General features: G+C 38.5%; 1 protein-coding gene across 10 annotated transcripts in view; it reads right to left on the reverse strand.

Annotated features, from left to right (window-relative positions):
- LOC129764912 (rho GTPase-activating protein Graf) overlaps positions 1-19,875 on the reverse strand; it is a 100,165-nt gene that overhangs the window by 24,531 nt on the left and 55,759 nt on the right. For 9 of the 10 annotated variants that reach the window (XM_055764550.1, XM_055764554.1, XM_055764553.1 and 6 more), the window contains 2 exons: positions 7,560-7,717; positions 7,255-7,428 (listed from right to left, as the gene is read on the reverse strand). In XM_055764550.1, the coding sequence (XP_055620525.1) occupies positions 7,255-7,428; positions 7,560-7,717 (332 nt within the window). Of the gene's footprint in view, positions 1-1,025; positions 1,509-7,254; positions 7,429-7,559; positions 7,718-19,875 lie in introns of those variants that run through there. The other variant, XM_055764559.1, reaches the window with a different exon arrangement.

The following is a 19,875-nucleotide window of genomic DNA, read 5'->3' on the forward strand; positions in this document are numbered from 1 at the left end:
TACTCAATTTTATATTACAATAAATATTGCAAATGGAAAACGACAAAAATCAACAGCAACAATGTTTATAATATATGCGAAAAATCATTGTGTGCACTCCACCTATTCTCTGATAACAAGTTATCATATGCCTGTTCATTGATACACCTGTAGGCGATCTAATAGACGGCGGTAAATACCGTGTATTCTGAAAGAGAAAGCTTCAGTATGATGTACACCGCACCATTGTTATTCAATGAAAACAAAACTAAAAAATAGCGCGATAAAGTTGTTGGAAAGAAGAAGGAAAACACGACAATGAAGTGTATTTTGAGAGGAAATCGTTTTACCATCTCGTTGTTACTTAACCGAATAGACTTTCTGTAAGATGATGTCATGGGACCCATAATGGCAAATACAATAGCAAAATCTACTTTTTTCAAGGTTATCCATCATGAATATGAATGCCAGACGATATTGTATTACATTTCATACTTATACTGACACAGTGGAAACCATCAGTCTGCGAACAGCTGTAAAATGAAAGCTTCGCTTTTGGATTTTCCGTACAGCACAACTCGCTAAGATCAGTTCGCATACATACAAAATATTCATTTAAGTGGTGTCATCAAAATATTAACCATCAAAAACTAATGAACAAGTTGCGTTATGTAATATTAAAGGTATACATCTTTAAATTTTTAAACTTCTAGTTTCACCGCTTTGACAGAAACACCGATTCGTTTGTTATCTTATCCTTAATCGACACCGTGAACATGTGTTTGCAAACTCCAGTGGTCGAATTTCACGAGTTTCTCCAAATACACTGGCATACACACCAGACAGCGGCGAAAGCTTATCACTTCACTCACACACACACCACAACAATCCTGCCATCAACTTTAGCATTTATCAATGAAGAAATGAAAATAGGTGAATATGGTAATTTTTTGGAAGAGCGAATTGAAATATTGTTCGAATTGTATACATCAAACAAAACTAACTATTTAACACGATATAAATAGACACAATAATCATGCTCTTACACTGATAAATAGCACTGCATACAGGTTTCTCTATGCTATTAGTTCGTTCAAGGAGCCCCTTATTGGTTCAAGCAAATCGCAGTAACACTGAACGTATTTGATTATCCTGGATTTGTTATATGCACACAAGCATTGCTGAGTTTTTCACGATAAAATATCCACGAATTTTGGAATGATATTCCGAAGTTTAACGTTGGGGAAACAATTCACTGAAATTGATTTTTTATTTCTCTTCGAAAATGGCAGTCGACGATTAAGAAAGCTGATATCGATATTTTTGATATTTTTACACACATCAGAATGCATCAAGTCGGTCTGCTTTCCATTCAAACATGCCACTGAACAACTAAAAACAGGATTGATTGTAAGAAAACTTATTGGCAAATCACTTCTTTTCCAGCGGGTGAAAATTCGCTACACGCAATGAAAAAATAAGGATATGTGTTGAAAACGAAAAGCTGAGAATATTTACGATGGTCCTTCACACATCCTTGCACTGGATGTCATTGTCGTCGTAGCCGTTCAGCATTGTTGCGATCGAGATGAGAGCATAGCGAACAAGGGAAAGTGAGCAAATTCATAACTTTGGCACAGGGAGGGCATGATTTTTATCCAGTTTTTGAAACATTTTTATTGTCAGGAAACCCCCGGTTTTCCATGGACCCTACATAATCTAGAATATTACAGCGACGTATTTTGAAATATTACGCAATTGTATCCCAATTATTGATGATTAAATTTTGACGGTGTTTCACTAATAATATTACAATAATATTGAATTCACCAAGTTGATATCAAAAAATTATGTCACTCGTGTACCTCGCTGACACCCACACTGTAGTAGTTTCCTGCTAGGACAAGATTAATTGTGCCGAACAAATACATCCCCCGAAACGGATACTACGTTTACAAAACACATCGCTCGCCTACGTAATGTAGCATGAATGATTTCATAGCAATCATACGGTAGCATTCAAAATGGTCGGGTAAAATTTGGCGCATGCGATGTAACAAGGCGCTGTGTTTCAATGTTCTCTCACGCGTTGTGTGCTCTATTTGCAACGTTCCTGTTGAACATATTCTCCCTTCTTCAAGTGGGCGACTGTTCTCCCAATCCAAATCATTTATTGGCGAAAGATTGCATAGGGAACTTTAGGTTCCACATGAGACGACAGATGCCTTAATTTTACAGGTTTATTTTTCCGGCGAAGTTGCCCAAAATTTCACCAGCCATAATCAACCACCAATTAAAATTGCTACCCTTGGTGTATTAGGAAACGTGTTATTAGGCTCTTCAGCGATAATTCTTTTGATAACCGACACATGAAGCTAGAACAACAAAAGTATTGCTTTGAGAAAGTTTCATAAATTTATCAAATAATGTCTAATGTTCGTGTCCTATTCGGACACGTATGCATTTACTGATTAGAGCATAGCCTTAGTTGATAAGCTAGTAGTTCTCGAAACAGCGACATAGTCTATGTTTGCAAGTAACTGCTCAAAGCTGTCTAAATTTCAGCTTCTGTTGTGATAAATTCAGCAATAAAGTGGTGAATTTGATCCATAGCACCGTGAAAATGGTTGCTGTTCGAAAGGAAAAGGACAACGAAGAATTGATTGCATCCTTCACGTTTCTGTAACTTGATGGAAGCGCATTCCGAAAACGTGATCAGATACTTTAAAAAGCCAATACTTATATCCCAAGCATTATAAAGAGTCTAGTTTGCATTTTGGCCTATGCGAGGTATGCCCAAAATGTATCACGTTTTTGAATATCCTCGTATATTCGATTCAATATTTTTTTGTGGCGTTCAGTTAGTATTCATATATCTCATTTGTATTGACAAGTTTGGCCATGTTAATTTTTGACAGCTGCTTTGCATGCACGTGTTTTGATTCGTTTTCGATTTTTGCATATTCTAATTCAACAGCTTTTAAGATATAAATCTTTTTAACATTAAATTCAATTTTAGAGTAAGATTTTTGAATGTTGTATGTAAAATGTTATTTTTTCTAAATAATTCAAGAAATCCCCAACAACTTCGCTATACATATTATTTTAATCATACATCTTGATTTCGAGTTGCGATTTTGTAATCAATGTAATAAAAATTATTCGTAATCAAAACTGGTCATATGAAAATGAAAATTGTAATTTTGAGTAGGCAACCGGCTGATTTGGCGTTGAATTACTCTATGCTCAGCAGGCACATAACTGATAACTATGCAGGTAGATAACAGAAAATTCATTCCTCGTCAATAGCTTGAAGGAACTGGATGTGCTTTTGTTTGCTTATGTTATAAGTATTGGTTTTACTCTTTTATCTCCTTCGAGTTGGATTTATTTTTCTTTCGTGCGTTCCGTGGTTAAGTAAATGCCAAAACGAACCGTAACAGAGGAAGCAGCTCCTGTTTACTTCGACTCATCACTATAACTTCATCAAGTGGTTGGCACTCGGCAGAGAAAATAACGGTATTATCCCGCTAATGTGTTATCTGCGTAGCGTGTGGCTATTGTTTCTCTTTCAATAGAGCGGTAGAGTGCATTATCAGAACAATTATTTTGTATATTTTTTAAAATTATTTTTCTATTATTAAATAAATAAAGTAGAAATAATTGAATTTGAAATAAATAATCGTCCATTATAAGAATGACAGAGGGTGGAGGATCTCCAGACATGGAGATTCCAAACTCAATCATCGAATATTCCAACCAAACCCATGATTTCGCCTCCCCCAATTGATATTCTCTTTCCAGAAGAGGCACCTAGAACTAGCCTGTGGGTTGTTTTCTTGCCAAAACGAACCAAGCATCTAAAACATTATTTTGAGTTATTTCAATATGAAGTTTGGGCTCCTACTAATTTATCGTGACTGATCAAATCTATTATTTTGTCGCTCACGTGTTACAAACAGGATGTCAACTCTACTATCCGATCAGTACAAGCTAACTGGAAATGAAACGGATATCCGGTAACTATCCGGTTTCCGACGTACCAGACCAATATTTGCTATCCGGCCGAATACCAGATAGTGACCTACTATCCAGCCGGATATCGGATATTAAAAATATAAATAATTTGTCATTAACACGATACAAACCATAACAAAATAGCTCATTAGCATCATTCATACATAGTTTAAAAATAATGTTTGATTACTGGAATGCCAGATGTTTCTCAAAATTAAATTAATATTGCCGAATATCCGGTATCCGGCCATGCTATTATCCGTTTCATATTGACTCACTTATTATCCTAATAAATGAAAAAAAAAACGTTGTGGCAGAACGCAATTTTTAAAAATGCCGATCAGTCCTCTTAACACGGTTCTACATTTCAAGGCAGCACTTTGACCGTCTAACTTACCAGATCCCGACGACAACTGTTTGCAAGGGCTGTCCGGAACAGAATAATAGGAAGAATTATGTTTTTGAAGAAAACGATCATTTTCCTCCGATATCATGTTGTTGGTTTATGATTCGCTCTGGTTGAAGGCAATTTCGTTTTTTTTCACAACCTGCTATCCAGAATTTTTGTTTTGGAGCTGTTGTCAACTGTCAGATTGACACGGATAATTTACTGTCGATACATTATCAGTTTCTGCATCCAGTGGTAACTAAATTTTGAAAAAATGGCGCTTGGTTCGTTTTGGCAGAACCTACCAAATGGAAATGTCACAGGTGGAAAAGGTTAACTCGTTCGTCGCTTGTGGATAAATTATCAAATGAAGATCGAACTTTGTGGACAACTTTTATATAACCTAGCATTACTTTTAATTTGAAAACGAACTCTCAACAAAAGCACCAGTTAATGATTCAGAATTATCAAAATTGTTCAGAATTATTCAGAATTATCAATGGTAAGATCAAACAAACAGCGAGTTGTAGTGGCTGACCGGAAGCACCCAAACCTGATTGTTAGCGACAAGCACTTTAGGTTAGAGTATCGTGTCAACATCCCATCCTGCGACTTTGAAATTGCTGGGGTCATATCCGAAGTGGGTCTGAGACTGAAGGAATTGGGAAGTTCAAAAGGAAAATCACGAAGGAAATAAAACTAAATTTGCGCCGTGCAAGTCGTTTCGAGTCTTCTTCGCTGGTTGCGTTCTCCCTTACGTCAACTGAGGCTACCAATGCGGCTTTTTTATTCCAAAGCCAATGACTTGTCAAAAGTGCAAGTCAGTTGGTACCACGACAGCTTATTACACCAATAAAGAACGTTATGCTACTTGCGAAGTTCACCATGTGCCTATAAAACCGAGTGCAGTGAAGAAGCAAAATCAGATCCCTCCTGGCTTCCGTGGGTGTAGTTCACCTTGGAACAATCCAGTACTTGACGGAACGTTGAAAATCCCAACTGTCCATATTTTACCAGCATCTACAATTTCCCAATCGTGATTTATAAAACTGTATGACATCGTGGATTGTCGTGAATTGTCGCGACACGCGCCAATGATTCTTATATTAAAGACAATTTTGCAGCAATTTATGCAAACATAACCCCTACTTACAATGTTTTCTCCCTTGATGTCTGATTTAAATAGAGAGATCGGAGGTATCAGCATTTCACAGTGATCCCTTAATTGGATACATTCAAATTATTAATACATAACATCAATTGTGATGATTTTGTTCTGTCCGAAAATAAATTTTGTTGTTGTTATGAAAACAACAGAGGCAAAGATATCTGTACTGTCAGCTTGTATTGGCCTCCTAGAGTTGCGGTTAGCCTGTTAATATGTGCTAACTCCTTCCTAAGCCACGGTTCATTTTAGGAGACTTCAACTCTCACGGAACCCCCTAGAGGAAACAGTAGGACGACAAGCGTTCATTTTTTATATACGTCCTTTGTAACAGCCTCAATATGATTTCACATTATTTTGATTTTGATCACAGGGGAAATAACACGTGTACCTAAACGTCCTGCTAAACCCACTGCTCTTGACCTCTCGCTTTGCTCGAATTCGCAATCGTTAGATTGCAAGTGGAATGTAATTCAGGAACTCAGCCATAGTGATCACTTTCCAATCACAATTTCTATCACCAATAGGTTTAATTCATTCGAGTCATCAACCATGGCATACGACATCACCAGACACATTGACTGGAGGAATATGCAGACGCGATTGCGCTAACCATCAATTCCAGAGATGGTTCACCATTTGGATCAGAGCTCGAAACATTGGAAATGTCGATGAGTGAAGCCAACTTGAGGACTCTATCAACATCAAGGCAGTCAAAACTATTCATTGCACCTTGTAACAGAATAACACGCAGCATACTCAACTTGAATAAAGCAGATCCGAGTATGTTCTGGTCTATTGCCTGGGCATCTACTTCAGCAGGATTAGAGCAATTCGAGAACAACGGACTAAGCGTAAACCCGAGCAAATGCTCCGTTATAACTTCTATCAACTGGAATGTTCGGACCTACGAGTCGAGAATGTTCTCGACTTAGGCGTGGCGATGGTTCAATCTCTTACGCTTGATTGGATGTTGTCAAGGAATCGCTGCCACTATTCGCACGCACTCGCTTCTGGCAAGAATCTTCCGATCCGCATGCAATTTTAACAATTTATTCCAGCCTTGCACTGTCCAAACTCGATGTTGCGAGTGTGGTGTGGCTACCGCAGTACGACGTGTAAATTCGAAGGATAGAGAGTTCTAGAAAAAAAATCCTGAAGTTTGCGCTGAAAAAATCTAGGATCGAGAGGAGAACACCTGCCAACATAGGGAATCTCAATCATCTTTTCCTTTCCTTCATATTGAAAATTAAAGACCTCTTTTGCGACTCAGTATAATTTAATAATTTTTTATGATATGTGAATTAAAATTGTCGAATAGAAATACCTTCTAACCGCATCAAAATTTCCTTTCATTATAGTTTGACAATACTGCAAAAGTATTCAATATAAGCTCAATTCACATCCCAGTTTTAAATGATCACAGCCAAACAAAGGCACAGAATCAATGTTACAAAAGTTGATAATTGCAAATGCATTAATCGAAAAAATATATCACGCATATCATAGTGAAATCGCTGAGAGCTTGTGCGATGTACACATTTGAGCAATGTTATATCAATGTTATATGATGACGATATGAAATTATGTGTACATGATTTTTCAATGGTAATTACATTTCATTTCAGAAGTAACTAGTTTCCCGTCAGTAACTGGATCATTATATACCATTTTGGTGCGTTCCAGCGTGATTATAACAACTCACCTCCACCACTGCAGCTCCTGGCTTCTTGGAGGACATGTTGAGGAACCTTTCTTGTGCCTGGCAAAATTTGGCAGTTTTTTTGTCGTACTTTTTTTTATTCTCCTTCACGCCTCCGATATGACACTTACGAAACTCTTCCAGTGGTCCCACGATTTGATCGTGTGCTCGGTCCAGCTTACGAAAAAAAGAAGAACACGAAACGGTATAACGAATGTGAGATAATGCTATTCATTCGGTAGCTCAGTACCGAGACGCCTACATTTTTTTAAAAGTAAACCCGAGACATGATGACGCAGAGTACTTACCATGTTATCACGCTCCTCCTCTATCGCTGATATAAGCTTACCAAACTGCTTAAGACTATCCGCTATCACCTGTTCGTCGTCGGTTTGCGTTGAACCGATGCACTCGAAATTGAATTCATTTAGACTTTTGGATAAAGTCCGCTGTGCTCGGGAGAGATCTAGAGAGGAAAGATAGAAGATCGAAAATATATTATATCAGCATGTGAACAAGGAGATAACTGAAAAACACTCGAAAATAATATAACGCAGAACGATATTTGAATAAATCAGTTAAATAGAGGCAGCCGAATAGTTCAGCACATAGTCGGTACATCAAATCATAACAGCTACATAATTTGTGAATTGAGGAGGCGTTTCGTGTTCAACTATCACACATGAATCGTTTATCGTACAGTGATTTTGAAAACAGAAACCAAATCCGATCCTCTCGAAATATCAATAGATAAAAGAAAAGAATGAAGCAGATCAATTCACACTCGTTGATCGTGGACGTATATTTTGCTATGTGAAAACATATTTCACTCTGCTCTCTGAACACTTTTTGTTCGCAAAATACCTGTTTTTGTGGAATTTAAAAACAGTTGTACAGTTGGTGCGGGGCACTGATCTTATGCTTGCACGTCCACACTTTTGTACGTCCTCATATGCTCGCGCCTGTACCATTCTCTGTTTTCAAATGTATCCGCAACATAAATCTAGCTGCGATGGGAGAAGAAATAGTTCACATGTCAGTTTTGAGGCGTAAGCTTTCCAGACCCAGCGTATTGTTTCGGTTATTTCTGTTTATGTTTACGCATTTGCTCGGGGATATTCTTAGATCGAACTTGAAGCAGGAATTTACATGAAACTGGAACAAGTGAAATAGAGAATAGTTGCATGAATCTATTCTGCACCGAGTTCAGAAATGTAGTCAAGCGTGTATAATAAAGGGTGTGTCACATCAAATTGCATCACGGAAAAAACGCTGTAGAAATTCGCCCAGTAGACCGATCCTTTTGAAAATTTTAGACAGTAAAATAAAAACTATTAAACAACTTTTGGCATTTTCTTTTTATTCATACTTCGAGCCCAAGCCCGTATGCTCGCACCTTCCTCTTTACCCCGTCCATAAGGTTCTGTACAACGTCAGGTTGTAGTTTTTTTGAACAGAAATCCATTTTCTCTTGAAGTCCGCCTCCGATTTGACAACTTTTGGGTTCTTCCGGAGGGCCTGCTTCATAATCGCCCAATATTTCTCTATTGGGCGAAGCTCCGGCGCGTTGGGCGGGTTCATTTCCTTTGGCACGAAGGTGACCCCGTTGGCTTCGTACCACTCCAACACGTCCTTTGAATAGTGGCACGAAGCGAGATCCGGCCAGAAGATGGTCGGGCCCTCGTGCTGCTTCAATAGTGGTAGTAAGCGCTTCTGTAGGCACTCCTTAAGGTAAACCTGCCCGTTTACCGTGCCGGTCATCACGAAGGGGGCGCTCCGCTTTCTGCAAGAGCAGATCGCTTGCCACACCATGTACTTTTTGGCAAACTTGGATAGTTTCTGCTTGCGAATCTCCTCCGGAACGCTGAATTTGTCCTCTGCGGAGAAGAACAACAGGCCCGGCAGCTGATGAACTTGACAAATTCAGCTTATTGGCGACATCCCGGACCGAACTTCTCGAATCACGTCAAAACTGCTTAACTACGCGCTTGTGATCTTTTTCACTGACGGAGCATCCATTTTTGCCTTTCTTCACCTTCCGGTCGATGGTTAGGTTCTCGAAGTATCGTTTAAGTACCCTGCTGATCGTGGATTGGACGATTCCCAGCATCTTACCGATGTCCCGATGTGACAACTCCGGATTCTCGAAATGAGTGTACAAGATTAATTCACGACGCTCTTTTTCGTTCGACGACATTTTTCCAAATTTACGTAAAATTGACAGTGAAGCATGGCCAACGTGATCTATACACTCTTATCTGATTATAAAACCAAAGCTGATAATATAATTCCTAAAAATTAAATTTCTACAGCGTTTTTCCGTGATGCAATTTGATGTGACACACCCTTTAATATGAAAATAATATATTGCAGAAACGAAAATTCTACTTAAAATTTATTATGCACCTGAACTGGTTCTGATAAATGTAAATGCATATTCATCTGTGAACGCACAGAAATATTTCAACTGGAAATGTTGTATCAGTCCTTGTGCTAAATAGTATTGGGTTGCCCGAAAAGTAATTGCCGATTTTTTCAACACAATTTTTATACATAGAATACACGCATAAAGATGGGATGTACATAATTTAGAAGCTTGTCACCTCATTGCCCGAAAGCACATGAGATGCAGACAAAAATTTAAAAATTGTTCGGACGTTGCGAAGGTTCTAGTCACTCGACTCAAGTGCCCTCTATAAGGCAACGTCCAGGTTCGAAGTCTTGGGAACCACCGACTTATTACTGAGTCATTCCACACAGAATGAATCATGCTGTATCATACTGTATCATAAAATGATGAATCAGATTAGATTTCTACTTACAATATATATTGAGTGTTATGTATGTAAAATAGTGTAGAATTATGTAGTAGAATTGGGCAATCTTTAAGAAAAGATCGATCTTGATGGATCGATTTTCTAAACGGCGCAAGGATCGATTATTCACTGATTAAATCTGTACCAAAGAATTGATCTTTGCTGAATTGATCTTTGAAAAATCGAATGCCTTTTTTCCAATTTATTTACTTGTTCTATATGAGTGTTGTCTTTTCTTCAATCATGGAATAAACATTTAACATTTCCATTCATTTCATTTTGATTCTCAAAATGAAGGTAATAAAAAATATGGAAGTCCAGAAAAAAATAATTTTGAGCCGTCATGGAATTATTCCATTAAAAAAATTAATTGCAAATTTTTATTAGGAAATTTTTATTAGGAAATCAACAACTGATGTTCATCCAGAACTCCTCTGACAATAATCCTGTTGAATCCAGTCGTGTGAAATTTACAAAACTGCTTCTCATAAATTTACGACCACTAATTTTACAACCTTGAAGGAGATCCAATGTTTATGATTTTTTGTGAGATTAAAATCAATGTTCACTGTAAAACAAATCTACAATTTTTTTCTACTATCGGAAAGATGGAAAAGAAAAGATCGATTTTCGCTACTTTTTTGGAGTAGAAAGAATAGATCCAAAACATAGGAAATCGGAGAGGAAAAGACCGATCTTCTAATTATCGATCCAAGATCGCCCAATCCTATTCACTATCACTAAGATGTACACTGGAAAATGTACACTGGATAAAAACCTTTAAGATCGAAAAAATCGAAGGAAAAAGATTGTTCTTCTTGATTTTTTCGGGTACAATAAATCGATTCAAAAAATCGGAGATCGAAATGGAAAAGATCGATCTTCTGAAAATCAATCCACGATTACCCAATCCTAGCTGGAAGACTCAACCACCAGAATGCTGCTCGCGCACCGAACAGCGAATGTAACCGAAATAACTCATCTAAAACCAATCGGATTGACTATTTATACCGTTATTCATCGCGTATACACGAAAAACTCTGTGTAACGTTTTATACTAGAACTAATCGGTTCCGAGATATAACTAATTTCTTATAATGAGAATAATTGTTGCCATCATATGTAGGCGAACTGGACGAAGGTCGTCACTGGCACCCCTTGAGTTTTAATAGAAAACTCTAATTAACTATGTTCTTGAACACTGTACATGTTAGTATTTATTATTTGAACGTTTTAAATAAAATCCAACCCACCGTGATTCGTCAAAACAAACGCGAGTGCCGATGATGTGCGACCGGGCGTAATTTTTCGGTAATGGAATTTATGGTTTTATTCTTGAACGAGGTTTTAAAACCTTTTTCGTTGGTCTACAGTTTTTCCCCTGGATTGTAAACTATCACTGAGATTCGAGTTGAGTTAAGCTAAAGCAATAAATTAATAGAAATAGTCTCCTTAAATATGTATGCTGTTGGGGTTAAACCGTCACCCTTTGAGGGGAGTAAGCCCGGCATGATTTCCAGTTAGTTGAAGGTTATTGGGACATATTTTCCATCTAGTTCAAATGCCTCGCAGCTCCCAATAAAATCGAATTGTGAGAGGGGTTCCCAAAAGAACCTCACCCTTGCAAAAGAGGCTATCGTTGGTGGACTTTCTGTCAAACGTGCTCCCAAGACTTTGGAATCCCCAGGTCTACATTACAGGATCACGTTCTGTGAAAGGTGGTAAGCCCGAAACCAGGACCTAGATTCCATGGAACTATAGTGGTGTGAAGTGAGGAGCCGCATGATAGATTTGCCTAATATCAAATTCCTTTCTTTTTCATATTCCATGCTCACTGGAGCTTGCTCCGACCATATCTACGGAATCAGTTGACAATTCGAACCATATTCGATAGCGACATCTAGAATTAGAATACCTTCCATTTGGCGGTTGCTACATTCAAACTGGTTCAGCTGGTGTCAAGTATATTTATTGACAAATTGAGGGTGCCAGTTTCACACGCAATAGTTGGTGAGCTCTTTTTTATGTCAGCTTTGAAAATTGACTATTACTCGTGAAATTGCCGTTGAAAAGCACTGATATTTATTATATCTCATGGAAAATAATCTAGACAATGACTCTGTGAGGGAATCATAACAGTATGTGCCCTCAGATCTCACAAAACAATACTTTCCCTCATGGGGCCGGGCTCACCCTATGGGGCCGGGAATCACATCAAAATCGTCTGATTCGGGGCGAAATTGCCAAAAACGTTTTGAATATTTTTGATGGAATTACGTTGAGTTGCAGGAATACATTGGAAAACCGAAATTCATGAAAAATGGGTTCAAAATAACATCTCGCATGGACCGCCTCAGGTGTAGTTGCGTCCAGCATGTGCATTGGAGAATCTTCAAAAAGTAAATGACAAATACGAATGTAGTTGTAAGCAAACATTGTCAAAATATTGAACTCTCGGCCCCGTTAGGCTGACGCCATATGAGCCTTAATAAAAATATATATTTTGGATTTTTATATATTTTGGACATATATATTTTAATATATAATTTGTCCACTTACCGTAAAAGATTTGACAGAATGAGAATGGCCAGCATAATGTATCCAGCGAAGCGCAGTAATACGATTGACGTGTGAGGATATCATGCCACAGCAGAGTACAATATGAAGCGCAAAAGATTATCATCACGACTCATATTATAGCCACGCACGGGATGAATTTGCCATCAACGAATATGGCGCGCGAGACGTGGGATGCGGATGTAGCGAGAGGTTGAAAAAAGTACGCTGACACAATTCGCCGGAAAGAGAAATTATTCCGCTGCTCCGTCATAATATCGTTTCAGGCTGTTCAATAACGTGTTGATTCCACCGTATTTTGCAGAGCAAACTCTTTCATACTGAGTGGGCAGATAATGTCATAATGATTGTGACCCGGTTAAAAAGGAACACCATGTATTGATTTTTTAGTGGTAAGAATAGTGTTAGTAATAAGTAACTCATAGAATGAAAGCAGAATAGTTGAGCTGATATAATTACGATCAAATGCCTAAACCTGTCCAATCGATGTTCAATTTGATCACAATTATGATTCACATTTGGAACACACAAGAATACGTAGTTATAATAAATAATTCTAAATCAGTGAACCAATAAGTGCGAATGATTCAGAAACCAATCACAAACTCCGCTCACCTAGAACACATGCCAATATACGAGGCTTTGTGGATTGAAACGTAAAATCTCCACATTATCCTCCTCCTCCCAACCTCCTCCAAACATTATCACATTGCACCGCAAAATAAATATCACATGATTCTCTGTTGAACGCATCAACAAGCCCCATAGCCAGTTTCAATATATGTTTGTTTGATATGGTATCGAACAGAAACGTTTCAGAAATGTACCGAATGCGTTTTGATAAAGAGTAATATTGGGATCACGAAGACATTGTAGTTCTTAACTATCAGTTGCGTTTGATACTGGTTTTCTATTTATACACTAACACACCCCGTGAACATAACAACAACTGCATGTATGAACAACCACTCTGTAACGACTTCGTGTTGAATCAGATTGACGAATATACAGCCATTCCATGCTAAACCGATTTAGTGGTTCTCAGATTTTCGTCAAAAGTGGTGATTTTGTTCTTTATCGCAAAACATTAGATCCGTATTTTTTTTTATTGGGGTGCCCATTTCCATTTTAGGGTGGTCCGAAAAATATTTTTTTTCCATTTTTTCCTAAAAATAACTTTTTTTCAAAATTCATAACTTTTGATCCACTGAACCGATTTAGATGATCGACATATCAAATTGAAGCTTCATATGATATAGTTCTTCACTGTCACGGTTGCTTTAATTGGTATCCAATTATCATCGAGACGACTTATCAGGCATAATCGAAGCGCCCTTTTTTATCAATTTTCACCTTGATCTAAGATTTACAGATTGAATGCCAAGACAAAAAAATACTTTAAAAAATCTTATGAAAAAAATTATGAATCATTTCGCGTAGAATATTGGTGAAAGTTTATGGCGAGGGGCACTGACTCCCGGCAAATCTCCAGGTTGTGAATTGTTCAAAAAGTTTGAATGTGGCAATTTTTATGTCGGGAACGAGGAACGTGAAAACCATCGAGAGTGTTTGAAAACGCCTAGTTGTAAACTCGATTGAATAATCGATTCTTTGAAGACGATGGCTAAACTCAACAACTCGCAGAATAATGAACGGCTATTGTGTAATTTTCAACATTATTGTAAAAATAAAAATGGGTGGGTTATATCTATGATATAACCGCAAGGTTGACGTGGAACTACCTTAGCGAAGCAATCATTGATTAAATTTTTGATTGAATGAAATAATTCCCGAATTCAATTGAATTCAATATATTTGCTTTGTGAGTAAAAAAATTGTATAATTCCATATAAGGTCAATTCATGCATTGTGATAGATTATGTTCTTCATTACAAGTAAATTTAATGACAGTCCTTTTACGTTTGGTATGATGCCTAAGACAAAATATGTGAACGGAAGAATTATCAAACGATTATTTTATTTTACGTTTCCTTTTGAAGTTTACATCTCTCAAGTGTACGTACATCTCGAACCGCGAATTTGCTTGGTTTGATGAACTTCATGCACTCAGTTTCGATTTTGACATGTACGTCGAACGCATATTGTTTAATCAATAGGCGTCATCGCAGCAATTGGTTATCAACATCTTGCCTAATCATCAAATGGCATGCGTAGGAATTCAGTGAGCAAAAGATATGAAGGCATATCCTTCAATCCTTCAGTGTTCGTACCCGCTTTTGTAATCCTTGTTAGGAAAACACTTTTCGGAGTGCAAAAAAAACATGCGAGTGTAGAAGTACCCCCGGAAGACCGTTTTAAGGAAACACATTCTAGTTTGCACAAAGGCAAGCGAGTACAAAAGTACTCGCAGTTTGCATTTATTTGCTGAGCCGATTTCCCCAGACATCTTGGTTTTGAAGTCTGTGTTAGACAAACACATTTCAGTCGGAACAAGATGTCCCCGAGTTGCATGAATTTGCAATGCCAATTTCCTCAGACACCTTGGTTCTAAAGTCTGTGTTGGGGAAACACCTTTCAGTCGGAACAAAAATAACCTCGACTTTCATGTATTTGCAATGCCGATTTCTCCACGCTCGATGGATTTGAAGTCTGTGTTAGGGAAACACATTCCAGTCGGAACAAAAATACCCCCGACTTACATGTATTTGGAACGCCAATTTCCCCACGCTCCTTGGATTTGATGCCTGTGTTAGGGAATCATATTTCAGTCGGAACAAAAACACCCCCGACTTGCATGTATTTACAATGCCAATTTCCCTAAGCTCCATGTATTTGAAGTCTGTGTTAGGGAAACACATTTCAGTCTGAACTAAAATACCCCCGACTTTCATGTATTTGCAATGTCGATCTCTCCAACGCTGCTTGGTTTTGAAGTCTGTGTTAGGGAACACATTTCGGTGAGATCAAAAGACTTTCATGTATTTGCAAAGCCGATTTCCCCAAGGCTGCTTGGTTTTGATGGCTGTGTTAGGGAAACCGTAGATCGGGCCAATAAAAATGAGGCAGTTAGGGCGTTTAGATAACGCTTAGCATTTTACAGTTATTCAATTGTTTATCTAATGAAAAATAACATTTTATTAATTGCGATAGAAGCGTAGAAATATTCCCTATCAAATGATGCAAACATTTTTCCGATCCAGTAATAAATGATAGAGATATAAGCATTCGGAATCTTTCATTTTTCCCTGCATGTTCTGTGTTTAGGTTTTCATTTTACCCCCCATATACTCCGGTTGGACGTAGTCCCACGTCAAAAAATGTACACGAATAAATTCGGCTCTGTTACAGCTGAAGTGCTAAAAAAGCCTAATAAAATAAACATATGGTATGAAGAAAAGAGTAAAAGTAATCAAATATCGAAAATAGATTTAGATTTTTAACTAGAAAATGAAGGGGTGCTGCCATACAAATGAAACACAAATTTCTGCATAACTCAAGATCTAATCATCTAATGGAACCAAATTTGGCATGTCGAGGTTCAGGGGACAAGAAATGTTTTGACGTGGGACTACGTCTAACCGGAGTATATAGGGGGTGAAATGAAAACTTCAAAATCAATGTACCTGTGGGAAACCGCTTTGCAAATATACATGCAAGTAGGGGGTATTGTTGTTCCAACCGAGCTGTGTTTCCCTAACACGGACTTCTAAATCAATGTGCCTGGGAAAATCCACTTTGCAAATACATGAAAGTCGGGGGTATTTTTGTTCCAACTGTTTCCCTAACACAGACTTCAAATCCATGGAGCGGGAATCGAACCCGAACACCCGGCATGATAATGTGAGACGCTAATCACTCGGCCACGGGTGCACCCGGGGTTCGAGACCCCTACCCCCTCAATAAGTGGGGCTGCCACACAAATGTAACATATGTTCTATGTTGAGTGTTTTCCGGCTAAATTTTGGAAAGTTCGATACTTTTAGTCAGCCTAATTTATCTTAGATAATTGTTCATTGTATTTTAGGAGACGGTGAGTGATTTTGTTGCTTTTTTTATGCCATCTGCTTATTGAAATTGAAGTTTGAATTGAATCGTTATTGAAATTTCGAGTCCATTCGGGGTAAAATCGACACCTCAAGTCAGGGTAAAACCGACACCTAGTTTGTGTTTCACTAGCAGGTAAAATGTGTCCTTATTTTTTGTAGATGCCTCGTGTTTATTTTTGGAAGACAATATGACAGTGCTGGTTTGATATTCAGCTGAACCAACTTTGAATAGGACATGCCAACAAAAAAGGCTTATCGGTCACATCATCTCCGATGGATGCTTACCCAAGCTAGGATCAAAACTATTTACTCCGGAGCAGGAGCAGGAGTTTGTCCGAAAACTCCAGGAGCAGGAGTTTGTCCGTCACCTGCTCGATCTTGAGAACCGTTTCTATGAGATCTTTATTAGCGATATCCCTCTTCTGGCTTTTGAATTGATAAAAAACAAAGAAGCACCATTTCAATAAGAAAAGGATAATTGCTGACTGAGATTTCTAGACCGGAATCCGAACCATTCGTTCTGCCAACCTGGGACTACATCAGCAGCGAGAGTTATTGGGTTCAAAAAACCAATAGTGAACAGCTTTTGAACGAACGAACAGAACGAACTATTTTTTGTAGATGTTTCTAATTTACACCGATAAACAAGAGATGATTAACACATTGGAAGACAACATTTTACCACTTTTTCACTGAAATATGTCTCCTTACTATGTAAAGTGATCAAAAATGGAACTTTTCTATTGGACTACACAAATTATAAAACTATATCCAAAAACCCAAGAAAATATCGATAAAGCTGGTACAATCTATGTACTCCTAATCCGAAGAATTCCGCGTTTCTTGCCAAAATATTTTCAACCATTCACGAATGGTACTCCGCGAGAATTACGAGAAGAATTATCATGACTCCTACAAAAGTAAAAACAAAGAAGCACAACTGAAAAAACACCGACACCGATGTCGAATTTCTGGTCCGGAATAATTCCTCGATTTCTTTATTTATCCAGAAAGTCTACAAAGCCGACAGCGCAAAAATGATAGATCTCTAGGCGGTCAATACAGATGGGTGCTGAGAACACACCCAATTTTCACCATTCCGTCACAGTAAAAGTTCGCTATCCATTCCGGTTCACAGACGTAAACCAGAACACAGGGCCTCCAGCGACCGCAGAAATCAACTAACCAACCCAGGTGACAATAATCTCACTTTACCTGCCAAATCTGAGGATCACCAACCTACAGATCAATACTACTACAATATACCAGTACCAGCGATACAGCCTAGAAAATTTTAACGCACCCTAGTCGTGGGATAGCCCCAACCAGCGTGAAATTGCGATCACACAAGCTATGGAGAAGGCGGATCTCGTAGTATTAAACGAGAGGTCACCTCTGCTGCCCCGTCTGGTGTGGTGGACGTTGTGTGTCCTTGTGTCATTGTTTATCGCAAATACGGACGCTTGTCTGAAGACTTGCCAAATTGTTGATCTATATCGCTTCCAAGGTCATGAGAGTATGGTAAACCGACGACTAACTCAGCACCTGTTTGAAAACCGCATGCTTGACTTCCGACAACACACGTTTCGATTATACCACGGGACCAAAGTATACCTGGCCACCCATGCTCTAAACCGAGATAGCTGAACTGCACATTGCCACAACATATTACCGAACTTGGACACCGGCAGTTCTGCAGCAGCTGCAGAGCTGAGACATCGTAGGTTACATGCTTCACTTCGTGAAGCGTTTCATGAGCTTCCGTTACTTCCGGGTAATAATTGGGACCATGTTAGCCGTTACACTTTTGGTGTAACACTTCTGGTGAGAATTAATAGCATCTTCGAGGACCTATCAAAGGGCATCCGAATCTTTTCATACGTGAACGACGTGAAGCTGATGATAATAGGCGCCTCGTAAACATTCCAAGACGGAAAGCAATGCGGTTCCTCGGAGTCACCATCGACCGGAAATATTGCCGCAGTCGCATCAGCCTGCTCAGATACCTTTTCGTTCGACACGCAAACTCCAACCGGAACACAACGTTGAACCTTTTTAAACCATAGTAAACTCCCATCTTATCTCTGGATTAGAACATCACACTTTGCTGGATAAATTCGCTATAACTTCTGCGCTTCTGCACCACGTCCAATCCACTTTCATCTCTATCCACTAACCCACCCACCCGTGGACGCAGCTCGCGCTGAGAGCGACATGCTCCCGTTGGGTAAGGCTTTTTCCATACTGAAATCGACCGTCTCCTCTAGTAGGGTAACACGGAGTGAGTTGGACATACGGGGTGATTTGGACCACCACTTTATCTCAAAAAGTACGGCTCAACTTGGATTTTTCATAATGTCTTCTCCTTTCATTGATGAACCGTATGTACCTAACGTAAAAAAAACGTTGGTAAAAGTCGACAAGTGGAAGGAAACGGTAGCATGAACACAGCAAGCACTTTGATTGTCAGAAAATGTGTGTTTTCCGATCGAGGTTTCAAGGTTTTTCCCGCTAATGAAACAAACTTTATGTGTATTGTGCAGTAAAATTCTGTTCGCCTACAGAAGAGGAACAATTTGACGCAGCGAAACTGTAAATTTGATAACAATAAATGAAATGAATTACATTTTAATTTTTGCATGTTATGTAGGGTGACATGGACACGTTTCTGTGGGATGAATTGATCCTACAGGTTTGAGGATTTTCTTTGGTCTATTTGATTCCATATGTCGCTGAATTACAAAAGAGGGTCGGCAGACAACGTTGGAAGAAGGATGAGCTTGAAAGAGCAACGCAGGCCATCAAGAACGAATTTTCTTTGACCAAGCATCGAAAGTGCTTGAAAATGCTCGAACAACGAATTCGAATTCGAGATGGTTTCAATCCAATTTTTCCGGTCTGGAATCTGGTCAAGACACCTGGTATCGATCCCAGAACACAATTACTGATTATAACATTATTCCAAAATACTTTACATAAACATAAGTATATTTTTTTCGACGGAACACACACTGGACCAAGTCACCCCCCAGACGGTCCAAATCACCCCGCATCAAATTTTAATGTCCAAAAATCATCTCTTTTATTTTATGATTATTTGGTAATTTGAAGCTTGATATAATGATTAAACATTATTCATTGAGAGAAAGCAAGTATAGCTCAGTATACAGTGTGAATTATTTATTTAGACAGTATTGGTTTTGAAATATTAGGCAATTTGCTTG

Source organism: Toxorhynchites rutilus, chromosome 2 (assembly GCF_029784135.1).
Source record: "Toxorhynchites rutilus septentrionalis strain SRP chromosome 2, ASM2978413v1, whole genome shotgun sequence".
NCBI lineage: Eukaryota > Metazoa > Arthropoda > Insecta > Diptera > Culicidae > Toxorhynchites > Toxorhynchites rutilus.